This window comes from Tachypleus tridentatus, chromosome 2 (assembly GCF_004210375.1).
Source record: "Tachypleus tridentatus isolate NWPU-2018 chromosome 2, ASM421037v1, whole genome shotgun sequence".
NCBI classification, from domain to species: domain Eukaryota; kingdom Metazoa; phylum Arthropoda; class Merostomata; order Xiphosura; family Limulidae; genus Tachypleus; species Tachypleus tridentatus.
The window spans coordinates 64,856,213-64,879,399 of NC_134826.1; the positions used below are offsets into that span (position 1 = coordinate 64,856,213).

Here is a 23,187-nt window from a genome sequence, read left to right on the forward strand (position 1 = left end):
GTCTGTGCTTACAGTTCATCAAACTGTGTACAAGTTTTTTAATCTGGAGAGAAGTACCTATCTGTTTTCCGTTTTAAAGATTTTATAAACTGAAAAGCATACTTTATAAGTCTTCTCCGTATACGTATATACAACCCAAAAAAAGTCTCATTTACGTAAGATTATTATAAAAAAAACATTTTATTACAATTAAGTACATCTATAATTGCTTACTTCTAGTAATCATTGTGGCCAAGAATCATGCTAGTCTCATCAATAAATATATAATTACCTAAATTTATCACAGTATCTGGATGAAACAATTTTCATTATGATTTAATACCTGCTATTAGAAGACCTGTTGTTTTTATTTAGATATAATTTACAATTCTAGTTACCATTCTCATTCATACTTAGTCTTGTCTGTAAGGTATATCTCTCAACTGACCAATGAAGTCTTGAGGGAGGGGAAGCTATGAGTCATTCATATAAGCCTTTAAAAACTACAAGAAAAATGTACAGAATATTAAATGTGAAATGTTTTTGGATATACTTTAAAAGATAAGATGCACAAGTCTTAATAAAATTGTTCTATTTATTGCACCAGTGAAATAAATAAATTACCAAGTTTTGATGTTTTGTTTTTTTAATACACATCACATAGCTGGTTCTAGTCAAGTGTATTTGAAATACATACCCTTATTTTCTATACACTATCCAATTTGTAAAAGAATGGATCTGATCACCAGATAATGAATGCTCCAACGTATAAAATCTACATTTCATACATTTAGTAAATCCTGAAAGTCACAATAGGTTATGATCTACTCTCAGTAGTTAACTTAAAGTGATTCTTTTCATTTCTGATAGTATGGTCCTGTTAAATAAATTTATTTATTTCAAATCACAAAACTATCTTTATCACACAGTAATCACTATAAATAACCACTTCTGCATAGAACAGGTAATCTCTAATTATTATGGGCTCTACTCCCAATCCCCCACAACTTTTGTAGATCTACTAAAGTTTTCTTAAATTAGGCTTAACTCTAGAATTGGATTCAATGGCTGACAAAATTTTTTAATTATCTGAACTACAATACAAGATAGCTAACTACTTAGTTATCAAACATTTCCATATATATGAGGGGAAAAAGTGTCCATTTTTAGTTATTTATGGGTGTCGAACCACAAGATATTGATAAACATTAACCTTTAGTTTTAACAGTCTATATATGTCCCTCTTGTGTGTGTGTATATATATATATATACACACTGAAAATATATTCTAGATAGTAGATATAAAATTTTAATACACTTAAACTCATTAAAAAAAGATTGGACCATTGGCCAAGATATTTAAATAATGTTGTTTATAAACAATATTTTTTTTTCTTTTAAGTGATACATTTCTTCAACTTGCTAGATATATCTCTCAACTTCTGTATCACTTAAAAAAGATTGGTCAAGATATTTAAATTATGTTGTTTATTAACAATCTTTTCATGTAAAACAATCCACAATTGTTGTGGATTTTTTTTATATCTGTAAATTACTAATATGCTAAAAGAACTGCACTTTGTGAAAATTAAAATAAACATGGAAACAGTCCAACTTATGATATTATGTATGAGGCACAAAACCGTTCTTTCTTACAAACAGTAACAAATGCACTTGAGGAAAAATATTAATTAAATGCTGATTATTTAGTATAAGAGAAACACCATGTCATATACAATTAATCATACTTTTAAATTTCTTGACAAAAATAACTAGTTTTATGAGGGGAAAAAGTGTCCATTTTTAGTTATTTATGGGTGTCGAACCACAAGAAATTGATAAACATTAACCTTTAGTTTTAACACAGTCTATATATGTCCCTCTTGTTTTCTTTTACCTTCAGGATATATAATTTATCAGAATATATTATATATTTTTTCAGTCTTGCCTACCATCAATCATGGTGCAAAAATGAATTTATAATACTGAAAATGAAGATTGGACTGTACTACTCATTTACTATACAGGAAATTTCTTTAAAATAAAAAAGTGTTATTTTGACTTATCTTCAGTAGACAAACATTATTTGTAAACACAAAATAAATCCATGTACAAAACATCAAGCTGTCACCAACTGGTAGTGTGATATATTTTTTATATATTCGTGAAAACCTAATTAATAATTAAGGTTTGTCTGCTCTAGTCACCCGTAATTTCAACTGACAGATTAGATGGAAAGAAGTTAGTCAATAGCATTCAGTATCAATTGGACAGCAAGACTCGACTGTTATTCTTATGACATCCACAGCCCCACAGGGATTGAATTAACAACACATACTCAGCCCTTAGCATGATATTACAACACAGTAGAAATGATAATAACTTTCTTGTAACACCTTTCTTCACCTGTACAGGTTTCCAGAAAAGTATACATACAAGAAAAGTATATAATAGTGGTTTAAATTACACCTTGTTCATTGTATGCACATGAAAATGTCTTTCCCCAATACCAGATTGACTCAGTTACAACATACAAAGCCTCAGACTCCATAATTTCTATCACCAATTGAAAAGCAAATGAAGAAAGTGTGAGAAAGTATCTCACCAACTGTCAATAAACATGCCATGTTTTTCCAGTTTTTAAAATATAAAAGCTGCTGAAATAACTTAAGATATGAAATATTACCTACCGTTAAATATCACAATTAAGCTGATTGAAATAACAGAATAAAAATGGTTGTTACCAAATATAAACATCACAATTAAAGTTTTCTACAATGAACTTACAGTAAAAATAATTCAAATTAAAAATCAACTTTTAATATATTAATCTTTAATCCTGAGACCTTATGGACCCAGGAGTTTCTTTCTTTTAACATTAATATAATAAGACAATCATAATTTACATAAAGCTCCTATACTACAAAATGAAAAGTCGTTGATCTTCCCAGGGTGTATTGATAATACATAGTAAAGTAGATTTAATATAGTTGTGCAGAAATTGTATTTTTCTCTAAATGAGGCCAGCATCCTTTGCCATTGAATGAAAGACACTTGTTTCATCCTCTAACAGGTTACATGGAGAGTCATATTCAACTATATTTCCTTTATCAAGTACCATTATTCTAAAAACAAAAAAGTAAAAATAATATATATAAAGATATCCCATTTCTCTTTGTACATAATGTTAAATAGAAGAAACGGAACTAACAGCTACAGTTTTTTTGTTTACGAATATAATATACTTAAAATTTATATTTTTTTACTTGTGACAAATTTAATAAAGCTATCAACTGACTCTAACTTTCAAACTACTGAATTAACAGAAGGCAGGCAGTAACATGCTATTGCTTATGCTAAGGGATTGACTGTCAATCTTTTAACGTAGCCAGCTCCACATAAACAGTTTAAAGTGCTAGGAATACTTTGTGGCAATGCACTTATTCAAATATTTGGCTTTTTAGCTGTGAACTTCAGAGCTCTACTACAGGATCAACCCATAACCAAAGTCAAAATCCAAATTTAAAAATTTTATAAAAAAAGCTACAAATGGGAACATTGAGACATATTAGATGTATAGAGGAATGTTATTTTTGAAACATAATTACATAAAACTACAGAATATGAGTTTAAATATCTTTTGCCAGCAGTTCCAAATTTAATTAGAGTTCAATTTCTAATAAATTACTTGTTTTTATTTTCTCTTATTGTTGGGTAAAAGCAGAATGAAACTCAACAGTTTTAATAAATATTTGATTTTGCTTGTTTGTAGTTCATTACAAAGCTATACACAATGGGCTCTTTGTGCTGTGCCCCTCCCTTGGGCAGCATAAATTTGTGAAATATTTTCTTCATTTTTAAAATTTTACTACTTTATTTCAAATGGTAAGTATACAATGTATATTCATAAGCAGTACCTAAAATCGTTTTCACCATCACGTATTTTAGCATATGTAAAACAGTAACACTACCTGTCATAGTCCAAGACTGTATTCAGTCGATGAGCAATCGTTAGCACTGTACTATCCCTGAACTCTTTTCTTATAGTAGCTTGGATTAAGTCATCAGTTTCAAGATCAATAGCAGCAGTGGCTTCATCTAACACAAGAATCTTTGATTTTCGAAGCAGTGCTCTCGCTAAACAAACCAACTGTCTTTGTCCCACACTAAAAAGATAATGTGGAATACTTGAAATGTATAAATGCATCATATATAACTTTAAAACAAAAGTGCAATAAGTAACGTTCCAAAATATTGTCTTGCAATTTGATCTTCTGGTGTCAAAGGTCACTGAAATATATGATTTTACATCTATATGTTAATTATTATTATAGTTCAGCTTGAAAATTGTCTAGGAAATTGATTTTATACACTTGTGTAAAAAAAATAAATCCTTTTTTGATAGCAATTTTTTCCTTTATGTAAATAAAACAATTATTCAGTTGGTTTTTTACCACAACTTATACATGTTACCTCAGATTATCTCCTCCTTCAGACACCTGGTGGTCAAGACCAGCATCCAATCCAGACACAAAGCCTTTTAAATGAGCAAGTTCCAAGGAGTTCCAAACTGCCTCATCATCATATTGGCTAAAAGGGTCCAAGTTCATCCGCAACGTACCCGTAAACAACACAGGATCCTAAGAAGTAGAAGAGAAGACTTATTTTTGGTAAAGAATAAAAGAATGTATGTTTTTAACTAATGTTAAGGTTTTCTTGTGAGCTAAGGTCTGGTTTGGTTTGAATTTCGTGTAAAGCTACACAAGGACTATCTGCACTAGTCATCTCTAATTTAGCAATGTAAGACCAGAGGGAAGGCAGCGAGTTATCACCACCCACTACCAACTCTTGGGCTACTTTTTTACCAATGAATAGTGGAATTTATAGTTACATTATAATGCCCTCATGGCTGAAAGGGCGAGCATGTTTGGTGCAACAGGGATTGAAACCCCCAACCCTTGGATTATGAGTCAAGTGCCAGGTCATAATACATGTTAAAATTAGCTGGAGTACCTGTCTGCTAGACAGAAGTTATGTAAATTCATGATTAACTAAATGTTATCTTAGGACATGAAAATTTGCTTCCCTTATATTGAATTGTACAAAAATGGCCATAACAAATTGAAAATAAAATGTGAAACTGCAAATTTGCATGTATTTCTGCATAAACCAAAAAAAAATCTTTGTGCCAAATTTGGTGAAGATCCATGTGCCTAGATACGCCTCTGCAATGAAAAGAAGAAACAGAAAGTGATATGAGAAAAGATCTGGTGCTTTCTTTGAAGAGCATTAAACCTTTGCATTTTCCAAGAGACATATTACTGGTCCAAAGTTAAATATTATCTCCTAAATGTAACGAAAAGATCTTTGTCGTGTGACATTGTTTTCATATTTCTTGAGTGATGCACATATTTTAAAGACAAGTAGTTTTAACTTAAAAATCTTCAAGGCATTTCTTTATTTTCTGCTTGAAAACGATTTGTAAGATATCAAAGTTTAATAGATGTTACACAAGCAAGTTCGTACAATAAAATATTTATAAACACATTGACTGGACCAAAATAAACCATAAAATAAAAATAAGAAATCAAGTGGTCACTTTTAAATAACGATACCTTATCAACAGAAGATAGTTTCATGTTTACTGGGAGAGGTAATAATTTTATCCTCTTGCATAGTGTCCTACTTTAGCACTTGCTGAAGGTAAGTAACATGTAGTGTACATTTTATTTGAGCACAAAAGTGCCCTTAACTTCTTTAACACTGATAAAAAAAATCATAAAAGGAAACAACATGTGCAGCATAAATTGTAAATATTTTTTTTTCATTAAATTTTAACATGCTCATTTCCACTTGCAGGAAGAAAACATATAGTGTACATTGTAAATAAAGCTTTTTGTCGACACTAAGTGCTTTTTTTTTGTATTTACTAAGTTCTACCCATGGGACCTATAAAAATTAATGTTAAAAATACAGGACCCTCTCCATTACAGTTGAGTTACAAAGTTAATGGACTAATCACCCAAAGAAAATAATTCATAACATTCATGTTTAAGAATGTATATGAGGTCTACTTTTCAATGAATTACACTGGCTAGAGACAATTCTATCCTTCTTCAGTAACTCTAAATGAGGGCAAATTAGAATGAAAAAGGCCCAGTGGAATTACCAAAAACTGGCATAATGACTTTAATATATTAAGACTTTATTTTCATTATGTTAAGTAGCATGGTTGCTGAATAATTCAAACAAATAAATTACTAGCATAATGGTATATATTATCATATAAATTATACATAAATACAGATTCACTATGATAAGTTAAAGATAACCCAAGACACTATATATGTAAAACATTAATGTTTGCCAAGTTACCGATCAAATTCATTTCAGGCAGGAAGTTTATTCTCAGCTGCATAAAATGTAATAACAAATCAGATAATTTTGTGTAAAAATTACATTTTTATCCATTATATTTTATTCAAAATATATATATAAATAGAAGATATTGTTATTTGTACCTATCAATTACCTGGGGAATGATGGTGAGTTTTGATCGAAGGTCATGTAAGCCAATCTTGGAAATGTCAACACCATCTATGGTGATACTACCTCCTGCAGCCTCAATAATACGAAAGAGTGATAAGGTGAGTGAGGATTTTCCTGCTCCTGTTCTTCCTACAATTCCCACCTACAACAAAACAGAATTGTGCACATCAATAATACCAACATAAGAACCTCAGTATGAAACCACAGTTTTTTTAATATCAACGATTTAAAACTGCTGTTCTATCCCCATAAATGACAAAGAGTGGTTAGTTTTAATAGAAGACATACCTTCTGTGGTATTTACTTGTACAATTTTATGATTATAGCTAACTCCTATCTTTTTTTAAGAACCTTGCCATTTTACCTAATATAAAAGAAATTGTATTCATGGCATTCATAATAACTAATTAATTTCTTCATTCAAAACAGACTCTAAATGCTAATGTTTGAGAAAGTCAGAAAGACAGCAAGAAGAATCATTTGTTATGTATCAAACTAACAAGCTTTGTGAGGTAATACAAACAAAAATACAAGGTTCAAGTAAAAAACTCCTGGTCAACTTATCGATGAGTAACTCCATTAACCATACAAATCTGACAGAGTATTCCAAATATACATGGACTACAACAACATATTTGTTGTATTAAACAAGCTTCAATATTTCTATCTAATCTTGGTGACATGCTTTCACACTTCAGAAAATAAACTAGACACACTACATCTCTCCATCTTAACTAACTTTAAAACAACCATCATGTAACTTTTAATTATTATTAGTTTCTATCTAAACTATTTAATACCATTGACATTTTTCCTACACTACCATTTATGAATCTTGTTAGTTTTCATAATATGTAGAAACTGTTTTACAAATGTTAAAACCAAAAAAATTACTTTAGTAGTGCCTCTAACATGTGATTCAAAATTATCATCAGTGAAGGAGGGTTTGAAGACTTAAGGAAATAAAATATTTAACCATAACTGTAGATTTTGTTTTTAAATAATTGGAAATAAATGAAATGCTTGATGATGTAGATCCTTCTCATTGAATGAATGTTGATGAATTTCACGTTGAAGAAATGAAAATTTGACTTAAAAACCATAAGATATATAACAACATTTTACTAAATTATAAAAATAAAAAATTTCACCTTATTTATTTCATCAATTTTACTATTTAGGAGAAATAAAAAATAAAATTCATAGTTTTTCATAAAAAACAAAATATTTCACAGAGTTGAATATAAACCCATTAACTCTCTCTATACAGGCTTGGTCAGTTTATATTAATGACAGTAATGTATTTAATTTTTATTTAATTAATTAAATAATGCACAAAACAATATCGATTAATAAGGTGCAATAAGTAGATAGATTCTCAAAATGTTTCTGACTTTCTAACCATGTGACAAGAGTCATTACAAATTCATCCAAGCTATTCATTAACTTTCTCATGGGAGCTTGTTTGGTATCCTGAGTGAAACTGACATTTAACCATTTAAAACATATGTCATTTAACAGATGAAAACTTTGAATTTCTATTGTTTACAGGTAATATATAATTAAATATAACAGAGAAATATTAACAAATTCTAAAAGAGAGGATGTGATAGGTAGCTGTGGCATGAGGGGTCCGATTTTCTATCAGATAGCTCTGTAAACAAACCATACTGAGCAATAACAATTTAATAGAAAGTAATTTACATTTAGTTTCATACTTTTACCAAGAGGTGGTGGATAAAATAGGAAAGATTAAACTCTAAGAGAAAGTATTTCATGTATGTTACACTGGGAAAAATTGAGGATTTTTTAACATTGCCTTGTAGAATTAAAAAATAAAAACTTATATACTATTAAAATATAGATTATTAGCTAAAATTTTATGCCATTGTAATTTCTATACCATAAACCAAAAGTAGTTTTTATTAAACTAAAATTAAACAAATGTTTATTAATTTGAGTGTGATACACTAAAATCTTATTTCATGCACAGTAAAGGATATCCATGGTGACAGGGTTAAATATATAGAGATCTGACAATCTGATTACCTTAGATTCAATAATAGTAAATATACATAAATACTAAATTACCTGTCTGGCAAACTGCAAATTTTAAAAAAGGAGGGAAGAACAAGAACATACTGATTTACCTTTTCACCAGCATGCACATTGCATGAAAGGCCATGCAACACCAGATCCAAACCTTCTCGATAACGTGTAGTGTAGTTGTCAAACACAACATTACCATATCTTGGCCATGATTTGTCTGGTTTGTTGGACTCGCAGTACCATGCAGGCTGTTAAAGTATGAGAAGACTTGTAAAAAAGGAACTTTTTTTACATGGGGAATGTGAAGAAACAAGTATGACTGGTAAAAGTGCAATTTCTATGCATGTATTGAGAATTTATATATTAATATCTGTGTACGATTATCTATCAGACATTGATATTCACAGAATATGTAAGCAACTTAAAATAACCAATAACCTGATCACTAAGTCTGCACTACCAAGCTAAACTTCAATGACACAAAATATATAACAATGCCATAAAGAACATTAGTAATCACACTTATTTACTTATCTTCATTAAGTCAAACAAATTTTCACAAGTTGCTATATTACACTTTTTATACCAAAATAATGGAAAAAATAACAACTGAATGAATAAGATCGCATCTTTCATTTTGTCAGCACTAAGTGACAGATGAAATCTGTCATTTTGACAAAATCAAATAAGTGTCTGCTTTTCTTAAAAGCACAGCCACATCAGGCTCTCTGCTGTGTCCATTGCCGGATCAAAATGATCGTAAGGCCAGGCCTAGGCACCTTCTGTTCACAGAGCCTATCAGCTGTGTAAGTTAAACCCAGATTAAGAGGAAAATTTTCATGGACCCATAGTTTTCATAGGCCCTAGGCAATGTGCTTATTGTGCCTAATAAATAATCCAGTCCTGGCTGTGTCCACTGAGGGAAATTGAACCACTTATTTTAGCATTATAAATCCATTGACTTACCACTGTACTAGAATGGAATGACTCAAGTGAGACCTTTCACGTTCAGTTCAAATTGAAACACAAGGCATTTATCAAATGTAAAATGGCTGCATTAGCATTTTAATAACGATGGCCAATGATAATTTTATGCAAGCATACACAGATGTATAAAACACTTTTCAACATTACAATTTCTTCTATCCTACAACTAACTCACAATATATGAAGTTCCTCCACATTTAAAACAATATCCTTAGCAATAAACATAATACTACTTTATTATCTCCACATGAGTGTTAGCAAATATTCAAATGTCGTTTCATGTTACACAAACATTTCTATAAATGTACATGCATGCATGTTTTGATTTAACTTGAATGAAAAAAGTTAACATTTTCTTTGGTAGATCATTTAAGAAGTATAACAGACAAATGATATCAAAGAATAAATATGAACAGACCTCTGTAGGAGCTGTTGTGTATTCCAAGCACCTTTCTACTGATACAATATTAGTTTCAACATCAGAACTGGCTCGTACAAGCATGTTTAAATTGACTGTCACCTGCAGAGAAAAGGAAAATGTTACTTCAGAATTTTAATAATGATAAAACTAGTGAGTAATACAAAAACATCAACTCTGCTTCTGATACTTGGTACTTTTTATCTGAATGTCTCTGTATGCAAAATATGCATTAAATGGTTAGCTTACAGACCTCAAGATATATGTACAGTTGTCCTATAGAACTGTTGGTCTGAAAGTTGATAAGCAGTCAGTAGCACTCATCAACTACACAATTACTCTTGATTGAATAATGGAACTCAATATCACTGAACAAAACATAGCCTAGAGGGGTTATTTATTCTCAAACTCGATTTGTCGTGCACAATTTTTGTTTTGAATTTCTCACTGGTCATCATCATCTGCTGCCAACTCTTGGGCTACTCCTTTATCAATGAATAGTAGGATGAACTGTCACATTATAATTCCCTCACAGCTGAAAGGGCAAGCATGTTTGAATCTGATGGGGAATTGAACCAGTGAATCTCAGATTATACGTCAAGTGCCATAACCACCTGGCCCCATGTGTGTGTCTATTCAGTGGCATACTTCAGACTCAAACCATAGACCTTCTGATAACTGAACCCATGCCTCAACTACAAGGAAGAACCTTTAACTTATAGTTCAAAATAGCAGTAGATTCTTTTCATTAGCTTAAAGAAGTATGATGTTTTTTCCAAACAAAACAAATTATATTTATAGTGCAACTGTAGCATACTGTCTTTATCAGTAGGATCTCTTAGAGAAATGTGCATTTTCTGTAAGTCAATATTTGGAGTTATGGTCTTCTTTGATGTATTTTCAGTTTATGGTCATTACGTGAAATATAACTTTGACTGTTAATTTAGATTAAGGAAAAGCTTACTAACCTGACAGATAAACAATTAAAAAAGACCTGTAATATTTAATATTAGCAAATAAATTTACATATGATCATAATTGTTGAGGTGTTTCAAACTTTGTCAAACTTAAATTCAGTAAGGTTATCAATATGGATCAATCAGTGTTGCAAAATATGTAACAGTAATATTCAGATATATAGTCTTAGTTATTCACATCTTCCTTAATACACTACAAATCATAAAACTACTAGAATTCAATGTAAGATCAACAATATGCCATTAAATGAGAGTGAATACAAATTCCCACAATGCCTTAACATTCATATGATTCTGCTCAAAACCAGAATAACATATTATTAAAATATTCTGTTTGTTTTGTATGGTATTATTCTATGATACCCAAACTGTTATTCAAAGGTTTAAAACCTTTGCCCATCACATTCATCTTAAAACTCTCACATCATGCTTTTTACAACAGCTAAGCTGTCCAATATATTCCTGCCTATTATTTTAACAAGTTTTGTGAATATAAATATGTTAACATCAGTAACAGTTGCTGTATCATGACTTTTACAAGTGGTTAAAACAAGAATATTAATTCAATGTACCTTTAATTTAGGAACTACATGCATTATCAGCATTTCTAAGTCTATTTATACATATACATGTATGTATCAAAAGCAATTCTAGCAGTACACCTAGTTAAGCTATATTTAAAGTTTTTAATTATCATTCACTCATCCATGAGACTGGTCATCAGAAGCTACATTTTTAACCCACATCATTTTTGTTCCTAATTTATATGCTAAACATTTCAGAAACTAAATTAAGACTATTGCAGTTTTTAAAGTACTTAAGTGAAAAATATTATTAATAATAAATACATGCATAAAAACCTAAAAACAAATAAACATGTGCATAAAATACATAAAACCCAAAAATTAAAACAAAAACTCCTAATATCACTGCAAATTATGGCTAATAAAGGTTATTTGGCCAAAATACTGATCACGCATTTCTCGTTTGTTAAAAACGATTTCTAGTAGTAATAGTTGGTATTGGTAATAAAAAGATGTTTGAAATATGGTGAGCAATAACCAACTGATGACCAATAATTAATTGATTATTGGTAGCAATACAGCTATTAATTAACTGTCCTGTGTACTTAATCTTAAAGAAGGTTACTGAATAGTTACTTAAGTAAAATGTAATATATAAAATGAAAAATACTCCATAATTGCACATAAGGTTATGAAATAACTTTGAAAAATCAGTTAAAAATAAATTTTCTTTTTCCATCAAAAATCATTACTGCTTTTGAAGAAATTATTCAGCTAACAAGACTGAATATATTTATTTTAATTTATACTTACTGTAAGAGCATAGCTGATTGACAAGCCTGCAATTCCAGGACTAATTGTTCCTTTCGTAAGAACAGCAAACAAGGCAGCAAAAAACACAATGCAATAGCCCAAGAACTCCAGTCGAATGGCTAACCACCTGGAAAAAAACAAACAAACAAAACAACAATGTAAACAAATTTCTTTCATTATATGTACTCTAAAACTAACATTGTCAGTCAATTTACAACTATTTCTTTGACTAGAAAAAAATCTTATATGTATAGTAGAGCAGTCATTTTCTTTATAACTGTCACAAAATATTCAACTGCAAGACATTCTGTACGTTTTTCATTCTATTTAACTATACTAATCACACTCTCATGTTTGTTAGTTTAAATGTTTTTGGGTAGCATTATGTCTATAAATCAGTGACTAAAAATTATATGTTAAATTTAAAATTATTTTACTTCAACCAAATAGAAATAAGATAAGTTCTAAGTGAAAAACAATTTCATATTATGAAAATAAAGAGTGGTCATTCTTCAATAACATTTCACAATGCAAGTACTGGAAATATATACTTAATAGAAAATTCACCTGCTTGCAGCAAGACTAGGGAAATAGCTTGAGTGATTGAAGTCAACTCTGCTGTTAGACTCAGAAATAAAACGCTTTGTTGCACCATAAGCCCGAATAGAAGTTGTTCCCGTAACTGTCTCTGAGAAGTGGGTGTATATTGGGGACCTAGTGATAGACTCTAATCTTTTAAGTTGGCGAGAAGAAGAGATGTAAAACCTCTACAAAAAGGAAGATCAAACATTTCTTATTAATACAAAACTAACTTTGGTACATACACAATTTAGAAATAAATAAATGGTGTAATAAGTTTCTCACGAGACAATTAATAAAGAGTAAAATAAAGAAAAAAACCAACAAACACTGAATATTGTTTTCAATTATCTGTTATTGTACTACAATATTTGTTTCATACCTTAGAAAGTAAAACTGTTATTTAATAAATATTCAAATAAATTGAGGGTTAAATAACATAAGGTTCTTTTAATAAAAATTCTAAAAACAAAAAATGACACTCAAATACACCAATCTGCAACTTTCGTGTGTGATGTCAATAATCATAACAATGTTATATTCCCATTAACGTAATCATTAACTGATGAAATGCAACATGAGCAGAATTCCCAAATTATGCAGATAAGACTAACAGAAAGAAAGTTTTGCTTTGATGTTTTTTGTTTTTTTGCATGTTCAAACATTATACAACATTTCCCCAAACAAACAGCTTGTGAGAAGAACTTAATTTGGAGATCTGAAAAACCAGAATCAAATTCCTATTAACAGATTATTCTTTGCTGAATTTCATTTTTTTCTGTGAAGTTTCTTACTTTTGTCACTATTCTCATAAGTTATATTTTTACTCTTCACTTTCTGCATCATAAATTTGTTTATTTTTTATACAGTAACCCCTACTCTTGAATGGATGAAAATGGCTAGGAGCTGAAAATCTTTAGATTAAAATTTGCAATTCAAATTTCCACAACTTTTATATGGCATAAATATAGTTATCATCAATCCACATAATTAAGTCTGTAATATTTCTATAGTATGCTTGTAATACAAACAAAAAATTTAACTCTAGTCAAATATAATACAAACAAAAACTACACTTACCTGAATAAAGTAGTAGCATACACCCAAGGGTAAAATAACACCAAGAAAAATGGGTGTTTCTAAACATATTCCAATAAAAGCAATTACAGCACGGAAGCACTGAATTGTAAATAATCGAACATTAAACCGAATTGTGATATCTGTGGTGTCAATGTCTTTGGAAAATCGGTTAAGAATCCTTCCCATGGGAGTGGTATCAAAAAACGACATTCGGCATTTCAAAACATGTTTCAACATACTGTCATGTAGAATTTGAGATCCCCACAGCGTTGCTAGGTTTAACATAACTGTTGCAAGTAGCACAAAAATTGCTACAAGAAACAAAACATATTCTATTAATCATGGCTCAAATTTATTTGATTAAAATATAACAAAGAACACACAACAAAATTACAAGTCAAACTTGCCATGGTTTTGTTAAGTTTACCATTGGTTTTACTGTATTCATAAATTACTTTTAACATCTGAATTAATGTAATAAGCAAGTTAAATATACATGTTTTGTAAATGTTAAGCCTAACCTAGACTATGGTTCTTGCATATTAATTTCTAAACAAATTTCTAAATTTTGTGATTTACTAGAATTTTCAAAGTATATGTTCCCTAGAATGTTTTACTTTTGGTGGAATTTTCACTCTTAAAGTTTTGTGCATATTGTTTCTTTTTATATATTGATTTGTTATAATTGCTTTTCATATATTAATATTTTTGTTTGAAAAATGTTTGAAATTTATTTAGGAGGTTTTAGGGATTGCACAAAGGAAACACGAGATTTTTAAAATGAGAAAAAGTATCTTCAATCTCAACAAGAAAATTACTTTTCACATGGACTATTAAAAAAATTCAATATATTAATAGACAAATCTTTATTTAAGTTCATTATAATAAATTTATTACTAAAAATATTTTTTGTATGTGAAACACTTATGATGTTAACTGAAAGACTGACAAATTTTGTGAAGATATGCAAACATTTTGAAAGTTAGGAGTATTAAATCTATAAAGGCTTCAAATGGGTACAAAAAGAATCATGTGATCATTCAAGTAGATTGAGTGTGTTAAAAGAGTTAATTGACAAGTTCAAGACACTTACAGTTTTAAATGTGTGAATATTTCACACACACATTAAAAAGTTTAGTTTGGTGTACTTTGAGGCACTGCAAGTTTTAGGTAATTGACATGTACAAAGAGACAACAGGTGCTGCAGATTACAGAAGTAGCCATCTTAATAAAATGTTATTTAATTTAAGGTTCAAGTATACGAAAAACAATAAAGCAAGAAGGTATCTAATATACGTATATCATACACATCTTTAAATATATTGTGCTGTTTAATGTTCAATTTAACAATACTGAAATAGTAAGCAACTAAGATTTATTCATAAGACAGAATATATAAATACATAACTGAATTTAAGTTAGTAATAATGAACTAAATATAAACATACTTTCACCAGCACCCAAGGCCCCATACACTCCAAGTCGTAGGTTGCGAAGATTTATGTCTGTGATCTTATCAGGATCAGATGCATCATTACTCCATTCACTGAGCCAAATATTGGCACCAAGGCTGAAAGCATGAGATATTGCATATGAAACAAGGGTGATGCCAATACCCCAGAGACCAATGGCTTTGATGTATGCAAAATAAACCCACCATTTTACCTAAAATAAGAATTATTTTTATACTTAAGATAAAATGGCATTGCTAAAAACACTTAATAAATATTCAGATAGCATGAAAAATAAAGAACCTTTTGGTGTGAAAGTTAAAGAGACCAACCTAAGAAAGTAATTCAATGGGTTATCAATTCAGGTAAAAAGGACATAATTATTTTGCTTGGAAAGGAACTGTGGTGAAAAGTTACCTGAATAACCATAACCAATAGTATACACTATTTAAGAAAGAATTTTACTAAAAAATGGAGCTTTTAAAATGAAACCGAGAAAATAAAATTTTATTTCATAAATAACACAAAACTATACAGTTAGAACAGTTTCTTTTCTTTTGAAAAATATAGTTAAGTCCATTTTACTTTACTGATGATTTTTATGTTTTTATTTAAGACATGTAATTTGATCTTTTCAAAATGTAAGTGAAATAACTAGCAGTAGTTAAACAACTTCCAAACTTAATCATACTAGTTACCAGAAACACAAGTCCAAGCAGGAACACAAGTATAAACAATAAGCCAACAAACAAAAATGGCATGGAAACTAGGTACTGTATTGGGAACCATGATATTAAAGTTATTTTTGTAATGGCAGAAGTGCAGCAAGCCCCAAGCAGCCCACCACCTTACAAATATGTTTAATTTTATGGTCCCCAGTGGGAACCATATCACACATTAAGATGATATGAACATAAAATACACTTCGATCCTAGCATTTGAAATCTGATTAAAGTGAGACTTCAAAAATTTGCCTATAGGCTCATTGTAATGCTTCCTTCCATAATGTAAACAATAAAAACAATGTCGTCTCATGATGGATCAATTATGAGAAAATTATAGTTTTTCTTTTGTTAACAATACAAAACTTTGTGCTTGGTCTCACTTTATAGTGTTGATCACTAAATGCAATTTTTGGACTAACCGAGCCAACTTCGGCATATTCTGCATCAATAAGCCTCGAACGAGGTGAAGAAACTATTTCCTTATCCTTCTTTGTATCCCTTTGCAAGCTTCCAGACTTTGATCGCCGTTTTTCCAGTCCATCCTGAGAAGAGTGGATGGATAAACTACGAAAGCTTCTTTCTGATCCTGACCTCTGTATATCGCTGTCACTACCACTAAGTCGTGACAAACATCTGCAAAATGAAATTTTACCATGTTTAAACGTTCAATGTACAGTTAGTAGAAAACTGACAAACAATGATTTATAAACAGAATGAAGTGTATCTGTCTTGGATAACAAACCACACATTTCAAAAGATTATTGTTATGTCTTTTTTGAGTAATACGTTTCACTTCATTATACTTATAAATTATTGTTGACCAAGTTACTATTATATTTGCATAACATGATTCAACATGCACATAATTTAGAGAAAGATGTTTTCTGTATAACAGGTCTGTGTTATAGAATCAGTCTGGCTTTTATACTGTAGAAACTATAAAGGGATAACAGGTAGAATAACTAAACATACAACTTACATAATTAACATTTTTCCTACGAGTTTTTCTATATGACATACATACATACATACACATTTGTAACAAAAATACACACTATTATTTAATATTAGTTATATCTGGCTTCAAAACTACATATGAAATCATATGTTATTAGAACTTTTGGTACCACACAGTTCACGATTGTTATTAGTATAATATTTTCTATCAGGTTTATGTCTGTGTTGTTACTCATCTCACTTAAAGTTGAATACCAAATTACAAGTTTATATTACCAAGTTTATGTTGCTCTGTAGCGACTTAATCATCTTTCGAATACCCTGTAAGGGATGGGTCAATAATGTTTTTGGTTACCACTCAGTTAGATTGGCTGAGCAGGCAAAAACACTGAGAATCAAAGAAAATACACGATGATCTGACCAACCAATAAATATTAGTAATATCTTTACTTTCTTACTGTCTGTATATGGGTATGTTATGAGGTTATAATTTCATTGTAATGGTCATTGGTTAGGACACATTTGGTTGGAGTCTTGTGTTTAATCTTGGTTTCTTAGTTTTTTGCAAAGGTTCTGAGCAGGATTACTAGAATTGTGTCTGGAATGGAGAGGTTATCTATATGACATATACATACATACATATACATTTGTTACAAAAATACACACTATTATTTAATATTAGTTATCTTGAACAAAAACAGTTAGAAAGGATCTCATTGACATATTTAAGCTTTTAACAGGAAATGACAGAATTGATGCATCATCTTTATTCACACTTAATGGAAAGAACAGTTGGACAAAGGGACACAAGTAAATATTTTGACAGGGTAAGAGTCACCTTCAGCTAGAACAGTTTTATTTTTCTAACAGGGTGGTTAGCCTACTGAATGGGTTGCCTTACAATTTTGTGAAGGCAGAGAATTTAATTTTGAATTTAAAAGAAAGCTTGATAACTACAGCAATGATTTTTAAATTTATTTAATTTATTGTTTTAGTAATAGTTTAGAGGATGGGACAGCTGAGATGAACCAAAAGGTCCATAAACACTATTAAAACTTTTCAAATATAACATTTTTGTAGTTATGAGTGGCATTTAAGGATTATGTACACATACACTATTTCCTGGTTGCCTCAAAATATTCAGACATTTGCTTCTCACACATTGATCATCACCTAATAAGTAATTATTCATTGATTAAATAATCTTATGATTAGGGTTGTTATTTAAGTAATAAACAATTACCACTGATGTAATTAACATGTACACATGCAGTCTAAAGAACTTTGTATTTACATTAGTTACAAGTATTTATGATTTAATAGATGTGAGCACAAACACACACACACACAGAGCTTCTTTTGTATTTTAGCACAAAGCTACACAAAGGATTATTTGAGCTCTGCCTACAGTGGGTATCAAAACCCAATTTCTAGCAGTATAAGTCTGAACACATACCGCTGTGACACTAGGAAGCATATACAGAAACACACACACACATACATTTAAAACATGCTGTAATCACAAAATTAATAATGTAAAAAAATACTCAAAAGTTACTAAAAACTTTGTTTTCTATATGTGAAAGATCCTATGTTACATTCATATACCTATTTTAAAGAAAATCAGTACTAATAAAGTTAAGTAAACAAAATCAAACACATACACACATGTATATACATATAGAGTGGAACGGAATGATTACAAGTTCAGTGCTTCTTACAAAACTAATTTACAAAAGTTAAAAAAAAAAAGTCAAATGAGCAAAACTACTGAGATTAGTACATTCTACAATTACCACTGGCATCTTATAAACTTTATTACACATTACTTATACACCAGATCGCTTATGGGTTTATGAGTTGTTCAGATACAGAGTCTAACAATGTACGAGTCAGATAAAAAAGAAAAAAGATTAAAATAAAATTAATCCTACTAATCACCATTTGAATCCAATGCAATTTTGATAGAAAATGCGTAATTTTACCTAGTTGATTTTGTTTGTTCTCTACACTCAATACAATAACAGTTTGCCCCTGCAGAAAAAAGGTCCAACTTTCAAAAGTGCTCAGGTTCTAGTTTTTATTTCATCAGATAAAAACATAAAATTTCCTAGCATGATACCATAAGTAGACCCCACCAATAGTGAATACTATAAAAAAGCAACAACAAGTATATAATTAGAAAACTACACAGCTTACTGGCAAAGTCATTAACTGGATGTAAAACTAAAGCCTTAAAAATTGGTAAAAACAATAGCAAGAGATACAGAACTACAAATAAACTTATGTTTTGTTTTCTACAGTAACTCAGTTTTTACTAGCACATGAGCAACCCACCTTTCAAGTTTTGGATTTGGTCCCACACTTGCAGCGACCTGCTCTATTATCTGTAGCTCTTCAGGGTCGATATCATCAGCTTTATCTACCTCTTCACTTATATAATGTACAAGAATATCTGAAAAGGCTCCCTTCTTCTCAAGAAGTTCACTGTAAGAGCCAGATTCTGTGAGATACCCATCTTTCAACACTAAGATAGTATCAACTTTTGGCAAGATAGAGATTTTATGAGTCACCAACAGCCTTGTCTGAGAGAATAAAAACAAACAAACAGATTTCTATAGGAAAGATTTTAGGATTTTCTTTTTCTTAATAAAGGTTCATACCACACAGGTAAAATTATCATGTTTCTGATTAGCTAATAAAGACACCTACACTGTACTTTCAGTCTTGTGCTTATATACTGTATTACAGTGTCAACTGTATTGAATTTCAGGTATCTGCTTTAATAAGACATTACTTTTAAACCTGAAACTCCTATCTAGCTAAGTAATGAATCTGGCACAATATCTTGGTTGTTGATAACACATTAATTGTGCTTTTAAAATATATGTTGAATGCTAATACTATTAGTTATAAGTGGTTCTCTTACTAATTATAGAAAAAACAACAGAAAATAACCTTCAGTAGTATATAACATCTTAATTTTCAACAATCTTTCAACTTTGTCTATTCACAACTGTGTTAAAAGCATTCACAAAATTGCTTTAAATCACCCTAAATTCCACCTCAGGCACAACTGGAACAAAGCAAACAATAACAGATGATGTTACATACATGTAAGTTGTAAATGTACATTATTAGAAATGTTCTGCTTGTCTGATCTTAAAAGCTACACAATGTTCTCTCTTCATCACAATTTGTAAAAAATTAGGTTTTTAAAAGGAAAATTCTTCAGTCTTACTATGGGTATTAGACAAAAGCTGAACAAAACTCATTTTACAGTACAATTGCTTCACAAAATTACAAACTATTGAAATTACTTTTGAAAATGGAAATGAATTAACAACACAAATCAATTATAATAAAATTAGAATCTGTTTTTGTGTTACCCAATTCATTCCAACTAATCATGCTCCTTTTTGTCAGAAGATCTATGAACTGACAGTTCAATCTTTCTTTACTTCTGAAATTCATTAAATTTAAATTACCCTGGAAATTATTTTAATATTTACATAAAAACATGTCTCTGTACTTAAGATCTGTTGGTTGATTTGATGTTTTATGGCACAAAGCAGCTAGGCTATCTGCACCAAACATCTGGTAAAAAGTTATAATTAAAGTAAATTTAGTAAAATTCATAAAAGGAAGTTAAGGTAAAACAAAAAGTTTAAAAAAAAAACATAAATAGCATAAAAGCAATGTTTGCATCTAGTCTACAGCAGTAAGAGAAAAACTACAATATTACAAGTTGTAAAGGACTTTGTCTGTAGCATAATTATAATTATCACAACTCGCCAAGAAGACTAACAGATAAGTTCAAAAACCACCATCTGTCACCTTAAGTTGGCCTTTCCAGTCCTGGTTCCAAGTTATTTGGCATTATGGCCAATTTCTAATTTCAAGTCAAACTAGATGGACTTTGATTCTTAAAAGAAAATCACATTAAAAAAGGTCTAATGTATAAATTAAAAACTTAAATAACATTAAAAAGATTAATGGCCTTTAAAAAACTAAAAACATTTCCAAGGTGGACAGTGTCACTATCACCAATAATACAGTCTAATGTTATGGACAAACCTTTGGACAGAACACGTTTAAAATGGTGCCATTGTTGAGAATCGTAACAACGGCAAGACAGTAAAATGTGGCTTATTGTGACCAATGTGTAACAGTTCCAAATAAAAGAAAATGACGAGTCAAGAAACTGTGACCAATGCGCAGTCTAATTAGAACAACTTCATCTTTACGATCCTTATGGAAGCAAGTCCAATATAGGATTTTATTTGAAAAAGCTTGTTTTCACGTTGCTCATTCCAAGTCAATTGCCAAATGGCATGGAGCCGAGCTTTGAATACAGGACTATAGTCCACATATGGAACAGCCACAGTGGTGATAGTGCCAGAGCAGATAGATTTAGCTGATGTGTTGGTGAGCTTGTTCCTACAAATACCAACATGGCCCAGTATCCAGAAAAACTTGATAGAAGTAAATGTTAAAGAGAAATGGGCCAGTCAGTTTTAAATATTGGTGAGAACAGCGTGTGAAGTAATGTGAAGCAATTCCAGGGCCAGTAGAGAACTAGGCGAGTCAGTATAAAGAGTGCAGTTTGAGTACTGCTTAGCTTTTATGCAATCCAGGACAAGAGAAATGGTGTATAGTTCAGCAGTGAACACAGAAGCTGTACAGGGGATTCTGCACGCAACCACCAAACTACAACAAACTATGGCAGAGCCCACACAGTCACCTGATTTCGAACCATCTGTATATATAGGAATAGAAGGATGGTTCGAAAGATGTTCAGCAAATAATGGACAGTATTTCCAATTGGAAATGTCTGCTTTTCTCAAATAACTTAAACGTAGTTCACATTTGAGGAGTGTAAGAAACCATGGTGGTATGAGCTGACCAGTGTACATAACAGTGTTATCCAAGGACAGACCCAATTCATCCAACTGCGCCTAGATATGAAGGTCAAAAGGAGCAATGGCAGATCATCTGTTTTGAAAAAGTATGGCCCACCAAGGAACGAAAACACAACCCCAGATAGAATGCTTTGGTAAAGAATGAAGTTTTGAAGCATATAGTAAAGACAGTTGCAAATGGCAGATATGCAAAGAAGGTTCATGAGACTCTGTGCATAAGCTCTGAACTGGGGAAGTACAGAAAGCCATAGTGCAGAGCTGAAGTCCTTGATGATGAATGGGGCCCAGCATCTTTAAAGCCGAGTTCCTGACAGAGCCATAAACCAGTAATCCATAGTTGAGCACAATACATCTTTAGCATAGAACATCAATCTGCTCTCCAAGTGGTGGAAGAGAGGACACGGAGGATGTTCAGTGCTCTTGTACATTTGACCCATAGCTGATTGATGTGTGGTATAAAGGTCAGCTTACAGTCAAAAATAAGCCCCAAGAATTTTGTTTCAGGGACCACAGGCTGCACAACTTCTCAGGATTCAGGATACAGAGTTCAGGATCAGGGTGAATACCCTGTTGGCAGCAAAAGTGCATGCAAACGATTTTAGAGAGTGAGTATTTATAGCTGTTTGCTGTGGTCCACTTCAGTAAACGATTTTGGGCAGTCTGTAGCTGCCGCTCAATATACCTCATGATTGATGGCTGACATGAGATGTAAAAGTCATCAACATAGAACCCGTTTGCAACAGTAAGAGGAATTGTTCAGTGATGGCATTAACCTTTATACTGAAAAGTTCTCCAAGTTCCTGTAGAAAAGAATGGGAAAGTGTTGAGCCCACACGAACTTGGAATTTCCTGTTCATTAAAAAATTAATAAAAATGGGCAAATGGCCATGTAACCCATATATATGGAGGTCTCGAAAAATGCCATACCTCCATGTTGTATCATAAGCATTCTCAATTACAAGAATATTGATACAAGATGTCATTTGAAAAAGGCTTCTCTGATTGATGTTTCAAGTCAAATCAGGTGGTCCATGGTGGCATGCTGTCATCGGAACCCACACTGGGTGGGCGAGATGAAGTTGCTTAATTCGAGAAACCAAACAAGACGAGCATTAATCATCCTCTCTATGTTCTTACAGAGACAGCTCGTCAAAGCTACTAGACGGTAGTTTGAAGG

General features: G+C 31.0%; 1 protein-coding gene and 1 pseudogene across 1 annotated transcript in view; both read right to left on the reverse strand.

Moving 5' to 3' along the window:
• Positions 1–2,849: 2,849 nt before the first annotated feature.
• LOC143244018 (multidrug resistance-associated protein 1-like) overlaps positions 2,850–23,187 on the reverse strand; it is a 51,555-nt gene continuing 31,217 nt past the window's right edge. The window contains exons 17-28 of the mRNA XM_076487960.1: positions 19,426–19,673; positions 16,551–16,764; positions 15,404–15,620; positions 13,956–14,266; positions 12,864–13,063; positions 12,297–12,423; positions 9,983–10,084; positions 8,679–8,825; positions 6,512–6,670; positions 4,453–4,619; positions 3,951–4,145; positions 2,850–3,104 (exon numbers count right to left, since the gene is read on the reverse strand). Coding sequence (XP_076344075.1) covers positions 2,993–3,104; positions 3,951–4,145; positions 4,453–4,619; positions 6,512–6,670; positions 8,679–8,825; positions 9,983–10,084; positions 12,297–12,423; positions 12,864–13,063; positions 13,956–14,266; positions 15,404–15,620; positions 16,551–16,764; positions 19,426–19,673 — 2,199 coding nt within the window. The 3' untranslated portion in view covers positions 2,850–2,992. The remainder of the gene's footprint in view (positions 3,105–3,950; positions 4,146–4,452; positions 4,620–6,511; positions 6,671–8,678; positions 8,826–9,982; positions 10,085–12,296; positions 12,424–12,863; positions 13,064–13,955; positions 14,267–15,403; positions 15,621–16,550; positions 16,765–19,425; positions 19,674–23,187) is intronic.
• LOC143245713 (U2 spliceosomal RNA) lies at positions 16,200–16,351 on the reverse strand (annotated as a pseudogene).